The sequence below is a fragment of the Daphnia carinata genome, chromosome 4, assembly GCF_022539665.2.
Source record: "Daphnia carinata strain CSIRO-1 chromosome 4, CSIRO_AGI_Dcar_HiC_V3, whole genome shotgun sequence".
Taxonomy (NCBI): domain Eukaryota; kingdom Metazoa; phylum Arthropoda; class Branchiopoda; order Diplostraca; family Daphniidae; genus Daphnia; species Daphnia carinata.
Window position 1 is genome coordinate 1,432,753 of NC_081334.1, and position 16,823 is coordinate 1,449,575.

Below are 16,823 nucleotides of genomic sequence, written 5' to 3' on the forward strand. Positions count from 1 at the left end.
GCACACTAGCTGAGCTATCAGTATTTAACTTATCAGCCTTTTTCATCTGTATCATAATAATATAAACTAAATGGTTTATTAACCTTTTTCAAGTTTGTATTCAATATTGTGACTTCTGTTGTACTAAATATTTGTTTGTTTGAACTTCTTGAATCTACGTTCAACTAACAAAGCTTTATGACAGCTGTTTGTGAAAAGCTCTTTTTGAAGAAGATTGAACATATGGAATGTTTGATAACCATTTAGCAAAGGATTTATTTTGAATGAAAAACTATTTTACAGAAGTAACATTCCCTGTCTTCAGTCTGTTCATATTATGGTCCCAGTAATCCTGGGAAACTAATCGAGCTAGTTTTCGTTATTTAACTTGTATCATTTTTAAAGTCCCGGTAAACCATAAACGTACTTAGATCTCTTTTATTGAATTCCTATGTTGTTCTTTTATCTAACTCCTTTACATCTGTTACATTTACATAGGGTCAATAAAAAGAAAATCCTGATAGTCGCCTCATCGCCATCGCCGTCTTCGCCATCGCCATCACTGTCTTCGCCATCGCCGTCTCCATCGCCGTCTTCATCGCCGTCTCCATCGCCGTCTCCATCGCCGTCTTCATCGCCGTCTCCATCGCCGTCTCCATCGCCGTCTTCATCGCCGTCTCCATCGCCGTCTCCATCGCCGTCTCCATCGCCGTCTTCATCGCCGTCTCCATCGCCGTCTCCATCGCCGTCTTCATCGCCGTCTCCATCGCCGTCTCCATCGCCGTCTTCATCGCCGTCTCCATCGCCGTCTTCATCGCCGTCTCCATCGCCGTCTCCATCGCCGTCTTCATCGCCGTCTCCATCGCCGTCTCCATCGCCGTCTCCATCGCCGTCTCCATCGCCGTCTCCATCGCCGTCTCCATCGCCGTCTTCATCGCCGTCTCCATCGCCGTCTTCATCGCCGTCTCCATCGCCGTCTTCATCGCCGTCTCCATCGCCGTCTTCATCGCCGTCTCCATCGCCGTCTCCATCGCCGTCTTCATCGCCGTCTCCATTGCCGCCTCCATCGCCGTCACCTCATCGCCATCTACGGGATTCGCCTTGGTATTGTTTTGTTTTGTTTTGCATTCTAGTGTATAAGTTAACCAGTTGGCTGCCACGCCGTTTGCTCCTATTTTTTTTTGGTAGTTGTAGGGACTTGGGCGCTGTTCTCCTCATGGCCATGGGGGGAACAGTCGCCATTGCGCCTAATGGCTTTGTGCCATTAGGCGCCCGTAGGCAATGCACCAGCAGGGACTTCTCTTTGTCGGCGCAGTGATAGATAATCCAGGGGTGTGCATTCCCGGAATGGACTCTATCACTGTGCCAGCCCGGGCTTGTCTTCGGACAAGCCCCACCTTGGTCGGGGATCCTTCGGACCCGACATGTAGCGACCGTAGCTTAAGCAACGTACAAGTTGCATGGCGTGGCAGCCAACAGGTTAATTTAGCTAAGTGTATATATGTACTTATGTATGTACTTATGTATGTACTTATGTATGTATTTGTATGTATTTGTATGTATTTGTATGTATTTGTATGTATATATGTAATGTAAAATAGTGGTGGAATTGAAGGGTGGAGGTGGGACAATAAAAACAATTTAAAATTTATATATTTGTTTTGTGTATTTCCATTTTTATGGTAGTTGACTTATTAAAAGTCAAAAGATAAACTTAGCTTATTTTTTTCTATCAACTTGTTTGACTTGAAGTCTAGCCATAGCAAACAAAACTTGCTACAAATTTTCTTTCTTTGTTCAAATTTACTGTCAACTACAAAAAAAACTATGAATCTCAAAACACAATTGGCAAAGAAGGTATGTAAACCCAAGTTTTCAGTGACCAGCACAATGTGACACTTGACTAGCCACTTAGGAAAAAAGAAATGACCAAATTCATCTTGAATCTTTCTCCGTTTCTTGAACGAATAAGTAATCCAACAATGCAACAATGATACTGGAAATTTTTCATTTACACTGATAATAGAACATCAACAGCATTCCTTTCTGGCGAATGACTCTGCTGCCACCACGTCACACCAGGTATCTCCCAAAAATCTAGAAGTACAGTTAAAAACTAAACCATAAATTGTAAGATAGCCTACGAGTACCTTATGGAATCTGGATCTGAGAAATTTTGGATCTAAGAGATCCAGGTTGCACAGACTAGGATCCAGAGAAGAGAACAGATTTTTAAGAACTGCCTTCTGCAAGTAGCACCTTTGGTATTAAATGTGTAGTTGCCTAACAGAGATGAAAAACTGGGTTAAATCAAGCCATGCACCGAAGCGGTGTATTTGACTAATGGAGATCAAAAACGTGCTGGCTAAGTTAAGCAATGCTTCTCTTTTGAATAATTTATAATGTGTTACACAATAGTTTACGAATGAATAGCTGCCATAATACCGTCAAAAAATTACTCTTACCTTTTAGCACAGATTCAACCCACAAAATCCAGGTCTAGGCACGGCGAAATCGACGGTAAAATTTCGAGAAGGAACACGTTTATTTCATGCTTCCATCCTAAATCCGACGCCACGCGAAATGAAACAGCTGATAGAAATTTTGGCAGAATAGCTGACGTGGTGGCTATGAAAACGAATCGGAGTTAGCCACTGGTCCACTAGATGTCTTGAAAAATATGCATCACAGAATTATTTGACGTGTAAAACAGAAAAAAAAAACATTTTTTATTTTTATTTTGGGTAAAACGGATTGCCATAGAAAACAAATAATCTTATCGAAATCAGCGCTCAGTTTTGATGCAGCCCTTTGGTTTCTATGGAAGAGTTCTTAAACCCCAATTCAAATATTCGCTTAAACCGTCAATTAGAAACAAGGTAGTTCCTGTGGATGATGTTGGTGTTCTGAAAACTACAGCTGATTTGCATCTAAACAAAATTTGAGATGCAACTGTTTTCAGCTCTTAGAGTGGAGACAACCATCTTTGCTAGTTTGCAACGAGTTTAAGTTTTTCACAAATTCAAAATTAAACGATCCCGTTAGGATTCACAGCTCTATATATATTTCCCTTTGCCATATCGCATACATCTCTACATAACTTCAATTACGGAGAATGCGTTAAGGACAAACAGAAACTGAGAATTGAAAAAATCAGTTGAAGTGTGACAAAAGAACTTACTACTCAAACTAAAATAGGAAGAAGAGAAGAATGAATAAGAAAAACAAAATGGCTATCCCGATCGATAAAAGTATGCGCACTTATACAGAACAGATTGAGACCGTAATCGGATTTTTTACTTGCCTTTTCTGACATTTGATAAAATTCCGGCCATCAGGGAAACACAAGAAAATGCAGTATTATACAAGAATAGGCGATGGGGAACAAAGGTTTTGAATAGACTACGCTCGTAAAAAAATGCGCGATAACTTTCTCAGCCGTTTCAGGGTATTTTCCTGATGATTCTTCACGACGGAAATGTAAACTATTGTTGTTCTCGCTTTCCCCCCATATTTTCCAGCAAAGAAGACACCAGCGGATTCACGCTTTGACTCAGACAATTTTCCTTTTAGCTCTTTGAAAATAATAATAATAATAATAAAAAATAATAACAATATGGAATGCCAAGAGAAAAAAGAAAACACCAGCATAGATCTCTTGCAATGAGTTAACATACAAACGATCTTTTAGCTTTCCGACGGTCATCATAGTTCTTTCAGTATTTGCAGTATAAAGCCGCTCAAATAGGCGGCAGAGGATAGAGAAAGGGGATGCCGTACAAACGTGGTAAATATTTAAGGGAGTGAAACGCCATTTGACATACCAATTATTCACGCATCCTCTGTGGGAACACCTTCTGCATAACATTCTACCCTGGAAATATCTTCGGAAGGCGCCGCATTTGGAGCAGGTTCTTCTGTTGGAGAATCTTCCAAGGACGCTTCTTCGCTGACGGGCGTTGGAATCTTCTCAAACGCTTGGACCTGATCACTTTCCCCATTGCTTGTCGGTGTTGTCACTGGTACCGGTGCCATTTGTAGGGATTTACGTATCCGATCTCCTTTTCGCCACAAGGTGATTTCCTAAATCAGATTAACATTCGTAATGATAAGTTGTGCGAAAAGGGGGAGAAAATGTATTACCTGTTGCTTGAAATAACGGCGTTCCTCTTCGTCAACCAGAACGAGATTCAGGTAATAACGAACAGAGAACTTTTTATTTATGTCACGCATGGTTGGCGTTAGATCGTAACCAGCAAGAAATACTCTGATAGGTATGCTCTCGCCTCGAACAGGTGAGCCATCCATTATCTCATATTTTGCAATAGTTTCATTTTCATTGAAGACGTTTGGTCCAGAACCTGTCGTCTCCCTTCGAATGATGGCAATTTCCATATGACGAATTTTGATTCTCACGAGGAGGAAGTAAATTTTCCCAACTATTACATCTTTCAAATGGTACCTGTCATACAGAAATATGCGGTATGTCAATATGGTTCAGTTGACGTATAAGAAATTATCGGCTTTTGATTTCATACTTGGACTTGTTGTATTCAAATTCAATGTGTAACGAATCTTCGATGCCGACTTCCATTTTTATGCTACTGTTCATTTCTGGATAAGAACTAAGCGTGTGCACCGCCAAATCTACTTCTTTGACTAAATCTGTTAATCTTCTAACTACAGTCACTCTAAGGAAATATCTGTTGAAAATGACATTATTAGAGCTTGTGCTAAAGTTATCAAGTAATTATATCCTTTACCTTAGCTTGACATTTGTGCCAGTGTAGACCTCATATGGTTTCTCCACTTGGTTGAAATCAAAATCGTAACTAGTGTTGTGATGGAGTTCACCTGGGCGAGCTAATTCTTTCACCAATGAAGTAAATTCATGCTGATTCCCTCTATCATAGTAGAGTTCGATTTGACCAAGAAATTCAATTTTGATCCCCTGGTGCTCCAATTTATAGCCTGGTCGCTTGAGTGTTATATTTACCTGCAAATTAGTATGTAGGGATTTATACACAACATAATATTATATTTGACAATACATTGTAAATATTATCAAACTTTACCTTTCCAGATAGGCTTTCTCCATCAAAAAATAAGAACAGCCTTTCTTTTTTCCCATCTTCTGTTTTAACTTCAGTAGTCCTTCTTGTTGCAGCTCCATCTAGGATGATATCTATCTCTGCACTTTGTCCAAATCCAAAGAAGCTCTGAAAATATATAGTGTATATTAAAGATGGATCATTTTTTCTATATATAAACTGTGATTGTCTACTACAATGATAACAAAATAAATGGCTGAAGTGTAAACATTTCCTACAATATGTATCATGCTTTTCTGATTAAAATTACATGGCATTGGCAAATAGTGCTAATGTTGGGACATTTTGTGGGACTATGACATTTCTTGCTTTATAAAGAATGAGACACATACCATTTTTGCATCAAGTAGACGCAATTTCTCCTCATATAGCTATAGTCACAAATATAACAGGCGTTTTCCGGAGAGAATTGCTAAGTTTACGTCTTGTCGTCTACAGAATACAGACTACAAAAACCCATAATCATGAATGCGGCGTTGCGATTTGTTGTAAGATAACCTGCTCAAACTTTTCGGTGAGTGGCTAAATGGAGCTAATGGCTAGGGGAGCCATAGATTTGATTTCATATATTTATTCAAATCTATGACTCTGGCTATGGCTTGTAGATGCAGATAGTCAGTTACAATTGAACTTTTGAAGATTTGAATTGGCATTCATGGTGGTATATATTTATTTTTACATAGTCATGAACAATCAACACTACACTACATTGATGCGCCATTTTCCAGTTTTGGCAACACGTTATCCACTGAGTTTCGACAATTGTAATTTCTAAGCACGAAAAGAACATAAATACACACGACAAAATCACACTCTTTAATTAATGTTCATTTAGATGGCGCCAGATGGCAAAATTACTGGATGACAAGATAACGACCATTTACGGCAAATCAGATATTTTTAGTAACGACAAACATCGATTTTCTTTCACCTACAATTATTTCTCATTTACGGCAAATATGGAGAAGGCAAAACATTTCATCAGCTAAAACTAAAAAAAAGGCAAGACCTGGTAATTTTTTCTTCTTTTGCTTTTACTTGTTAAGACTGTTTGCACGCGGACAATTTCCTAATTCTAAAAGTCCCTCTCCAACGATCCCTCCGCCGCGACCTCCGCGTTTCGGTCGACGGGGCTCCAACTGCTGCAGCTACTGTTCCGGGACTAGGAGGAGCGCTCCGGCTGTTTTGCTGTTGCATGTGCTGCTGGAGTTCTTGCTGAAGTCTTTGAGCTAAAATTTAAATAAAACCGATTATTAATTAAATACTCAAGGCAGACAAGAGCTACGATGGTTACCTGTCAAGTCATGTTCCGTAAAGTAATGAGAATCACTGCAATCATCCTCCTCTGAGTTGTTACCATGATGCGATTCCAAATATTTTAACACGGTCATATTTCGACTTTCATCGCCACGCAAAGGCGGAATACGGACAGACGGCTCGTTTCGCGGATGCCGCTTGATAAACCATCTGATGAAATAACGACACACAACAGTTTAGAAATTAATCAAGTATAAACATTTGTTTTGCTACAGTTGCCTACCCATGGTGCTGGACTTGTGGTAGAGAAAAACGTAGATAAGGATCTTTGTGAAGCATTCCTCTGAGAAGGTCGCTCAATAGCTCATCGACCTCCTCAGGAATTTCGAATACACCTTCGCCGATTTTCTCAAATAGCTTGAAAATATTGTCTCCTTCAAAAGGATATTTACCAGTCGAAATGTTGAACCTTACAAAGGATATTCAATGTGAATAGTCAAACAATGGTGTTGGCAAACTAAAAACTCTAAAGTTAGATTGCCGAAAGCCTTACAAAGTGACACCACTACTCCATACATCAACTTTAAATCCCGGAAATGAATCCAATCCATTGGCGATTTCTGGAGGTTGAAAAGCTGGTGATCCTTGGCTAGTTTGGCATAAGTCATCCAATGCAAACATATCTAAAGCCTGAGATTTTGAGCTGTCAATATTTATCTTAATAATGTCATCAAACTTAGAATTTTTACCTCTGCCACTCCAAGGTCAGATATTTTCAGCAAACCATCTGTAGTGAGCAATAGGTTACTTGGTTTAATGTCTTTGTGGATGATTCCCTGGCTGTGCAAATATTCCAATCCATCTATCAGCTGGCAGAAGTATCTGTTAAAAAATTCATTGTATAAAAACAATATGCTTGCTTCATTATTTGAGTTTAAAAGTTTTACCCATGGGCCTGCCATATTGGAAACTTCTTTAAGGGAGTGCTGTCAATAAGTTCTTGTAATCCAGATACACAGTACTCTAAAATGAGATACATTTTCTGCTTTTCTTCATTGTGCATGACTTCATACAAACGAATCACATTTTTGTGATTCAACTGCTGCAGTAGTTTTATTTCCCTGAAATGTATCAGGTAACCATTCGAAAAGTAAGTAAGTGGTATCACATGAGCTAATAAGATTTTATCCATACCTTTCAACATTCTGCTCTCCGTTAGGAATCCTCCTTAATTTCCTCCTTTTCAAAATTTTGACAGCCTTTCTACTAAGTGTCTCTGTGTCGAGGACTTCTTTAACCTTGCCATAGCTACCTTCTCCCAACAAATCTCCCATCACATACTTCCCAATAAATTTACACTGATTTTTCTTGGATTTGTAGATGATTTGCTCTGAACTTATCCGGTGGATGAAAGGCATGAGGCCATCATCTTCCAAGTTGAATGGGTCATCCATTTTCTTTGTGTTCTGTCACCAATGACTGTCTGCCGCTGGAAATGCAATTCATTTGGAGTTCACAATATGTTGATTCTTGATTGGCAGTTCCATGACTGGAGGTAACAGAAAATTTCTCTGCCGGTGATACACTGCTATACAACGCCTAAAAGCAGTGTAAATAAGGCGTCCGTAGGCACCGCCACGAATGTTTTCAATTCAGAATTAACAGTGTTCAACAGTAATGACATTATACATAGCAATGCTAGTAAACTCTTGTTAAATCTGTTACTGTTAACCCAAAGAATGGTATTAGTATACAGCAAAACTATCCAGGCGTTGGCGTAAATATTAGTTTTATTTAGTTTCGTCCGAATTCACCGATAGAAACTACCAAAAAAGTCTCTAGCTTGACGATGCGCTGTTGCCGGCTAGCACTGGCCTTAACCGGCATGCAGCAGAGGCTCGTCTCGTAAAACTATTGCATCTTTTCATGCACTTTCTGATGGCGGTTTGGCGGTCTGGGCTGCCGTTGAACTGGAGCCGCGCATGCTAGCTCATCGCAACATTATTAATCATGAACTTTAAATGCGTTGGTAAATAAGACATCAGCAACCGTAGCATCAATTTGGTTCCCGAAACGTATAGGTTGATATATTTGAAAGGAAACATAATTCTTTGTTTTAATGAGATGTATCGGATTTGACTTCCTGCTATTGCATTTCTTCATTTTTGAAAAACCGAAATGGTTTACAATGGATCGAACTAGGTATGGCAGCCACACACTTACACAGCATTGTATACAAGAGCGGTGTATTCAATATACACTGATTAACGATGTAGAGAGAAAAAGAGACGGAAAGGCAGACAAATGAAATAGCAAATGAAAGAACAGTTACTTTTTGGAGTCGGGTAGAGGGCTCCGCAATAGTTACAAACATTTGCATTTGCAACATGATGTGCATAACATTGCATTTATGAAATGATACCCAAACAATAAAAAAAAAATCGATTAAGAACAAAAGGAAAACTTGGCAAAATAGCAAAACAAAAAAAAATCGATAACTTCTGCTCGGTATCGAACATCGTTCATGTAGAAAAATAAGAATAATACTCCTGAAGCTAGGACCCCAAGGGGAACATACACAAGTATAGAAAGGAAAATATCGACAAATTAATGTTCGAATTGCTCAGATACGCAATGACATTGCACAACATCCCGCAACGGTGCGAGGTAGAACGCAATTCAAAACCGCGGACGTGATAACAGTGGTATCAATTCCAATCGTCTCTATTAAACCGGTTCGTCAGTTTTAGCATATGTATCTTTATATTGTATATTGCGTGAGCGTCTTTATACATGTATATGTAAGTAATAATTACTTTAGTATTTAAAAAATGCACATGAGACGTCAAACGCTCTCGCAGGATTCAGTTCGTGTCCGAATATGGTGTGTTTATTTCATTTCTTTTCGGTATTTAAAAAAAAAAATGAATATCCAATTTATTTTTAAAATAAGAATTGAAAAAAAAAAATTAAAATTTCTAGGCAAGCAAGCACTTTAAATTGTGTGTGATGTGGCTTATTGTACAATTTTTACGTAATAATAGCGAAAAAAAGTGTCTGCAAGCACCTAGGCATCGATAAAGTTCGATGTCATCTTCTTACAGGTCCTAAGTCCAAAAACAGCAAACAAATTGGCAAATAAAACAATAGTACAAAGGATTTGCTGGGCGAAGGAAATCTGTACATCAAAGAGTTCACGTTGAATATAACGAGCTCTGGGAGCAGCACCAAAATTGGTGTGCGGGTAGGGTATGGGAGGATTCGGTCATTCCGAAGGTTGACTACAATACAATAACAAATGCGGACTGTAATAGTATACAGATTGAAAACAAAAAGTCCTCCGAAACTGTACCGATGGACTCAAATTTCCAAACAGCTGGAAAACAACAAAGGTCAGCACTGATCATTAAGGCAAACCAGATGATTTTTTAATTTGTTTGGTTTGGTTTCTATGTTGTTGTTTTTTTTTTTGTTTGTATTTTTTGTTTATCATTATGATTAAATTTTTGGTTTTTTGGTTTTTTTTTTCATTTTTACTTGTGCAATTTCTTAACTGGATAGCAGGACTAACGTACGAAAGGGAAAGTCCAAAATCTTCTTAAAGGGCTGAACGGGCTGTCCAATTCAATAAAATTCACGTCCCCGTGTATCTAAATGCGTTGAAATGGATGTTTTGCGTAACTTTGTACGTAGCAATGATAGTTTTTTCCCCATTTTCCGGCGTGCTTTTTCTTTTTTTTTCAGTCAGTGGTGTTTGGGTTGGTGTAGGAAAAGCCCCGAAACTGGGTTTGGTCCATAGATGCCAAGATGTCCTTGTCGACTGGCGTCAGCTGGGGTTTCTCGATGGTGAAAGCCGAGTCAAAGTACTGGACGTCCAAGATGTGCCGCTAAACAAAACAGAACAAGATCAATTTGGAGAACGTCAATTACATTGTTTTGTTTGTTTGTTTTTCTCTTTAGAGTTAAATAACATTAAATTGTACCACGTCAGCAATGCATAAAATGAAAATTAACGCGTACCACTCTAGGTTTGAAAGGCGGTTCAATCTCTTTACGGTCCAGTTTGTCCCAGTTGATGGTCTTGAAAAAAGGCTGGTCGACAATGTCACCGGCTGTGCAACCCGACGTGCCCAATCGTTTCTGAGGATCCTTTTCTAGGAGCTGTTTTTTTTTTTCGTTATTTCAAGTAATAAAAATGTACAGGAAAATGTGTTAATCAAATGCTTTTGAATAACTTTAGATGAAAAAAAAATTCGTGAATACCAGGACAAGGACGGCTTTAGTTTCTTTGGCTAGGAAACGAGGATAGTAAGCCTGCTCGTTACAGATACACCAGAAGAGTTCGTCTTCATCGCAGCCATTAAACGGCGATTGTCCAACCACCATCTCGTACAGGAGGACGCCGAACGACCACCAATCAACGCATTGGTTGTACTTGAGACCTTTAATGATCTGCACCCGATTTCCATTTGCGCAATAATAAGAAAAGATCAAAATGAATAAAAAAAAAAGACGAATGAATACGACTGAAATTAGCACGTGTCAGGAGTCACTGTTAATTAAAACAAAAATGGCATGCAATTCGATTGGCGGTCTGACCTCAGGTGCGATGTAATCTGGTGTTCCGCAAAAGGTCGACGCGGGATTCTGGGGGTTCAAGTCCGTGCGGCACATGCCCATATCAGCCAAGCGTACATGACCGATCGCGTCCAGCATAACGTTGTCAAGCTTCAAATCTCTACACGACAAAGACGGGACGCGGAATTCGATGGGCACACATGCAAAACAAGAGTACAAAGTGTAATCGAGTGGTTAGGTTTTGTTAGCTGTCAATACCACACCATGTGGTTGGTCCGATAACATCTAATCAAATCACACTCTTCTTGTTCTCTAAATAAACGTTAGTCGTGCAGTTAAGCGGGTCAGTCTAAACACGTTACGTTAGAGGTTAGATCGCTGTCTCTATGCCCCGCGCAGTAAGGACCAGGTGACGCATATTACGTCAATGCTACGCTATGAATGGTCAAATGGTTAGGATCGTGGTTCACGAATCGGACGCAGGCAAAAATCGGATATCTTTTAGCAGCGTCATTTCTTCGTACTTCGGGAGCCATGTAGTCGGGCGTGCCGCAAAAAGTGTCTGCCGTCCGATCCAGGTAGATTTGCAGTTTACACATGCCGAAATCGGCGATGCGGACGTGACCCTCGTAGTCCAAAAGGATGTTGTCCAGTTTCAGGTCTCTTTTGTCCAGTTTTTGTTTCGTTCAATTGAGTTGTCGTGGAGGCAATCAACACCAAAATTAGTGCACCTTCGCCAATTGTACTATACTTAAATTACTAATCACTAAACCCTTAAGCACCTTTCTCTCGTTACGATCTAAGTGATATGAATTTTTGGATCCCTAAGTTTTTGCTATCAATTATTGGAAGAGTATTTTTTACGTCACTGTCGATCGTTTTGAAAACGATACCCTTTCATTTATGGCTTAAAATCTTAACCACTAAAAACGTACCGGTAGACGATGCCTTTCTTGTGTAGGAATTTGAGTCCGGAAACGATTTCGGCCGCGTAAAACCGGGCTCTGTCCTGTTCGAATCGGCCGCTCTGCTGAATGTGGAACATCAAGTCGCCCCCGTTCAAATACTCCATCACAAAGAACAGGTGGGACTGCCCGAAACCAAACAAAAACGCGTTCATTTAAATAGCTGATCTTGTTTGACTCTCAATTCACGCCATTTACCTCTGTTTGGAAAGTGCAGAACAGGTGGCAGAGATAGGGATGTTTGGTGCCGAGCGCCAGGACTTTGCGCTCGATCATGGTGCACTCGACATCGTCGTCTTCCAGCACTACATCTTTTTTCAGGCATTTAATGGCAAAGTAAGAGCCGGTACCTTTCAGTTCGGCCAGCATCACCTACGGAAATAGTTCACGCATCAAACTGGTAATGGAACACGAAGAAAGAAAAAAAAAAAGAAGAAAAAGATGATTGTATTTTACCTTGCCAAAGCTTCCCTTGCCTAGGACTTTGACCAGCTGGAAATCGTCGTATCCGTACTTGCGGAATTTCGGTTTGGTCTTGATGGGCGGTTCGCAACGAGCTGGAACCGAAGACAAGGACGTGCTGCTGGTTGTCGCATTACTACTGCCGCTACCTCCAACCCCTGTTACGCCAGGCCGTTTTCCCGTACGTCCGTCGCTGTCCGAATCTGTCGAGTCGTCCTCGTCGGCTGAAGATGTTGAGCCACCGGACGTCGTGTCCTCACTGGAGCGGATTGTCGATTGCGAGTTCTTGGTCGACTTCTTCGTTTTCGACGATGACTCCGACTTGACCGATGTCGGTGGCGACTTATTACTGCTACCTAAATTGTTAATGCACCAATAAAATTTGAATAATTATGACAGTTATCGGCCGCAACGAATCCCGAAGTCCCACGCAGGGCTATGCTTATGAATACGCAAAATTGTGCTACGTATGGGGGGTCATATTTTTGGTTTCGTGACGTTGGCCAATTGGAATGTGAACGAGTCAAGTACCATTTACATATTTGACATGACATGTACATTTAAATATGCCAACAATGCAGACACGCAGCATCGCCTTAAGGCTGCAGCCTGTTTGGCAACGAACAGTTCGATTCGTCTTTGATTTGAAGCATTTGGCTCACACATCAGGGCAAAACGTCGACTCAGTGAATCGGATCGGGAAAAACGTCGGGAAGTTCAACAAACATAAATAGATAAGAGGAAAGGACGGGAGGACGGGAATGATGGACGATGAATGATGATGGTGTCTACAAGATTAAAGGAATTATTGATCACGATTCTTTTTAAGGGTTTCGATGGTATAGCTGCATCTGTGAAATAGGTGTGTAAGCTCCTGCGGAACTGGTACACTGAGGGCAAGAGGAAGATGGTACGAATAGAAACGTTACAATACACACCTCGTTTGACTGAAGAAAGAGCCTCGGCCAAGAGTTTCTGGTTGACGCCGCACAGGTTTGGCATATGCCGCTCGCATTTCTTGTGGCAGTTGACATTGCAGACTGATTAGTGAGCAATCGAAGTAGCACCAGTCAGACATAAATGCATCATCAACGGTTGTCGAAACAGGCGGCCGGCAGAATGGCACAGCGTTCAGAAATGAAACAAAACAAAACAAAAAAAAAAAGAAACAATAGTTTAGTGAATTGATTATTTGTAAAGTGTACAACAAACATAGACGATTCCAGATTTTCCCAATGTCATAGACATGGCCGACGTGACCGTCAAAATCCTTCGTACTACAATTTTGGATTGGATCCAGGAACACGTGAGAAAAGACGCTGTCTACTGCAACAACAACAAAGCAAAAGCTCGGAAGGATTTTTCTGAGCAGAGAAAATCGCGAAAACTTTCAGCGAAAAGTAAATACACTTTGACGATGCAAGAGTGCGCAGTTGTAGTTTTGCGACGTGTGTAACGCGCGTACGTTAACAGGCCGTTTCTCTCGACTTAAAAATAGCCCGATATTCGGACAGCGCTGGTTTAACAAGTTCGTTTATCGATATGCGTCGAAAAGCTGAACGCCATTTGGGCCGAGAGGTCGACACGGCCCTTGGGGGCCGATCCTTCGGCGAACTGATTTGCGACGAAAACACACGTCTCGTTATGAATCCTGTTCTAACTCGACATGGCGTCACCTGCCAAACTGACCCGTTACGGCTGATAAACGACGTCCGTAAAAACCGCCAACAGACGCAAATGAGTCACAGCGTGAGTTGGCAATGACCGAGAAATTGTTTCCCGAAGGAATATGAATCATCCGACATTTGAATACAAAAGGCAATGAACCTCGTAATAAAAAAATTAAATCATACTTTGTTGCGGACGTGGAAGAAATTTGATTTTCGGATCGCGATAGTGCGGATTATAAACTGGCGGTATGAGGACCACCGGTGATGAGCCCAATCCCGAATCTTTGCTGGGACTCACGAGCTTCACCGGTAAAGGAGCTGAAGCTTTGACGGCGCGTACAGCTGGAATCGCTACAGGAGATGAGACTGCGATTTCATTGGTTGGCGGAGGCCTACGAATTGGCGGCTCGGGTGACGTTTGCTTGGGCAAAGAAACCGGACTGACGGTGCAAACATCAGCTACTGCCGTCACGGGCGGAGTAGGTTCCGCCAATCGGTTGTGATGGATGGCCGGCTCGATCGTCTTTTGAGGACCTTTTCTTGATAAGAGCATATATTTCTTCTTCATTTTTTCACCAGGGGTCAACGCCACCTTCTGTGACGGCATCGCCTCCGCCGGAGGAGATGCCGTCACAGCCGGAGCTACCGGCAACGCTGTGCGTTCTGCCCCACCGTACGTTCGCATGGCTGTTTTGCATTTTGGACTCTTGTCTTCCTTGTCTTCGCAAATATCAAGGCTCGTTATCTCATCGCAAACTCGCTCGACTTTCTTCTCTTCTGGCTTCTCTGCGGCGATCGTTTCAGGACTGGGCAGACGATTCGTTTGAAGGCGGATGACCTTCCGGCCGCGCTTTAACGTGCCCACCGTAAAATCACGTTGGATCGGGGTACTGTAGGCTGGCGGACGCGAGGCCTCGTACGGTTCTGATCGATTACTGCTACTACAGTTATTATTCAATGTCTGACGCGGCTGTTTGTCCTGTCGCGATGGCGGACGATTCACCACGTCTATGTTGGCCGTGTTACGCACGTTCATTCGACGGTAACTAGCGTCACTTGCAGCTCGGTTTCCAGTGCCACCTGACCCGATCAACGTCGAGGAAAACGTCGATGACGGGAGAGGACGGTACGGGGATGATGGTGGCGGTGTTGGTCGTGAATTGAAAGTGTAGCCTTCCGAAATGGAGGGCATGTAACTCGACTTGATGATGCGACAAGGAGAGTGGTAATGCAACGCCGGTTTAATTCCAAACGATTTCGGTCGGGGAAGATCGAACGATGACGAGAAACTAGACGAAACGGCCGAACTGCTTCCGAAACCGGACAAGATCCGGCTGGCTGAAGATCCGTAACCAGACGAAGAGGTCAGATGGTAAGACGGCCCGCTGTTGTAATTCGAACTGAACGAATACGGCGATGAAGAAGAGCCGAAATTATAGCCATAGCTACGGCCGGCCATTGTTTCACAGCGTGGATCCGATTGCTCGGAATGTTTCGCTTAGCTTTTTCTTTTCACACTTTTGTTTACTTCATTTAAAATAGCCGCTTTTTTAAGAGCAACCATCGGTACACGTGAATTTGGCCTTGTTACGTGCCGGCACTGTCATTTCTCTTCCTTTGATAACTCGTTGTCTTGTCAAACGTCAATCGCTTTAACAACACGGGGGGGCACTGCTGCAGACGGTGAGTTCGGATCGAATGACGAACTACAACTAGACGGACGCCAAAAAAGAACTGGGCAAAACCAGTCGGACAGCCCAGCCTATATCCGTGGCATTAAGCCCGTTTTTTTTTTCTTTTTTTCTTTTTTCCTTTCTCAAAGTATATACAACACTGGGTGTATGGTAGTGTTTTTGGCTCTGGCTGGTCACGTGGATTCTCGTGAGTTCCGCTTTGCTACCCGTCGTCATCAACCCGTACGAAGACCTTCCCTCCCGACGGGCGACAAGTCGTTCCAAACTTCGTTAAGGGACGAAGCCGGATTTCGGTTCTAGTACTCTTTTGTACCGGCGTTACAAACTAAACTTGTGGTAGCGTGTGTGTGTGTGTGTGTGTGTGTGTGTGTGTGTGGTTATTTTAAAACGCGGGCAGGCCAGTTGCAGTTAGAGACCCATTTTTTTTTTTTTTGCGTTAGAAGAGACGCAAAGACAGATACGCGGGATATTTCAAAGTACAGAAAAGAACAACACACACACACGAAGAGATGCGATCATTCTTGTTTTCTTTTTGAGAAGCGTCTGTGTGAGATAAGGCGTGCCGTGTCTCTCGCACACACACGGCGGCGAACAAAATAAAATGTTGCCTTGCGCCAACGTATTTTTAGAACGAAACACGAAACTGTGGATAACTCGGAACTGTTCGGCATTGTTGCTGGGAAGTTCGGCAGAAGATGGGCGCCAACTTGGCATCCACTTCTGTGGCCGAAGAGAACTTATTGCGCGCTGCTTCGGGGGGGGGGGGGGGGGGGTAGAGTGATGCCAATAGGCCTTTTTCCAATAAGGGAACCTTGTCATCGTTTCAACAATGCAGAATTGAATTTGTTTGGCCACTTGGAAGCAAAAGAGGTGAAACGCCCCGTGTCGTACAACATTCGACAGGTCCATAAACCATAGCGGTTTAAATTGCTCCGTGCAGGTGCGGCTCGTTCCACTTGACACACGCACCGCACACCGCACACCGCACCCCCCCCCCCCCCACCCCCTATAACTTCTTATACACGTTCGTGTCTGTAGAAGAACCAGATGGAGCCAATGGTTTTCTTTTTAATTCTTTTTCTTTTTAATTGAAAATAGGCATGTTCT

The 16,823-nt window shown here is 42.0% G+C and overlaps 2 protein-coding genes and 1 long non-coding RNA gene across 7 annotated transcripts in view; all 3 read right to left on the reverse strand.

Moving 5' to 3' along the window:
* Window positions 1-1,716: 1,716 nt before the first annotated feature.
* LOC130695341 (uncharacterized) lies at window positions 1,717-2,583 on the reverse strand. Its single transcript, XR_009002352.2, has 3 exons — window positions 2,445-2,583; window positions 2,130-2,262; window positions 1,717-2,076 (listed from the first exon to the last, which is right to left on the reverse strand). It is a non-coding gene; the product is annotated as an uncharacterized LOC130695341 (long non-coding RNA).
* A 437-nt stretch (window positions 2,584-3,020) lies between these two features.
* On the reverse strand, window positions 3,021-8,215 carry LOC130695332 (uncharacterized). The gene is made up of 12 exons (XM_059494924.1): window positions 7,542-8,215; window positions 7,295-7,468; window positions 7,097-7,229; window positions 6,901-7,037; window positions 6,631-6,816; window positions 6,385-6,557; window positions 6,243-6,319; window positions 5,055-5,198; window positions 4,743-4,975; window positions 4,518-4,682; window positions 4,123-4,441; window positions 3,021-4,062 (listed from the first exon to the last, which is right to left on the reverse strand). The coding sequence occupies exons 1-12, from the start codon at window positions 7,799-7,801 to the stop codon at window positions 3,811-3,813; spliced, it is 2,253 nt and encodes a 750-aa protein (XP_059350907.1). The 5' UTR covers window positions 7,802-8,215; the 3' UTR covers window positions 3,021-3,810.
* A 361-nt stretch (window positions 8,216-8,576) lies between these two features.
* Window positions 8,577-16,823, reverse strand: part of LOC130695291 (putative protein kinase C delta type homolog) — a 40,391-nt gene continuing 32,144 nt past the window's right edge. For 2 of the 5 annotated variants that reach the window (XM_059494920.1, XM_057518408.2), the window contains 8 exons: window positions 13,291-13,392; window positions 12,347-12,708; window positions 12,089-12,262; window positions 11,861-12,015; window positions 11,450-11,588; window positions 10,611-10,799; window positions 10,368-10,508; window positions 8,577-10,234 (listed from right to left, as the gene is read on the reverse strand). In XM_059494920.1, the coding sequence (XP_059350903.1) occupies window positions 10,088-10,234; window positions 10,368-10,508; window positions 10,611-10,799; window positions 11,450-11,588; window positions 11,861-12,015; window positions 12,089-12,262; window positions 12,347-12,708; window positions 13,291-13,392 (1,409 nt within the window). In that variant the 3' untranslated portion in view covers window positions 8,577-10,087. Of the gene's footprint in view, window positions 10,235-10,367; window positions 10,509-10,610; window positions 10,800-10,946; window positions 11,086-11,449; window positions 11,589-11,860; window positions 12,016-12,088; window positions 12,263-12,346; window positions 12,709-13,290; window positions 13,393-14,205; window positions 15,674-16,823 lie in introns of those variants that run through there. The other 3 variants (XM_057518406.2, XM_057518405.2, XM_059494921.1) reach the window with 3 other exon arrangements.

Coding starts and splice junctions, on each gene's coding strand:
- LOC130695332 (XM_059494924.1), bottom strand. CDS start 7,801: ATGGATGACCCATTCAACTTGGAAGATGATGGCCTCATGCCTTTCATC. Junction 7,469..7,541: donor GGAGAGCAGAATGTTGAAAG/GTATGGATAAAA, acceptor GATACATTTCAG/GGAAATAAAACTACTGCAGC. Junction 7,038..7,096: donor CTGACCTTGGAGTGGCAGAG/GTAAAAATTCTA, acceptor TCAAAATCTCAG/GCTTTAGATATGTTTGCATT.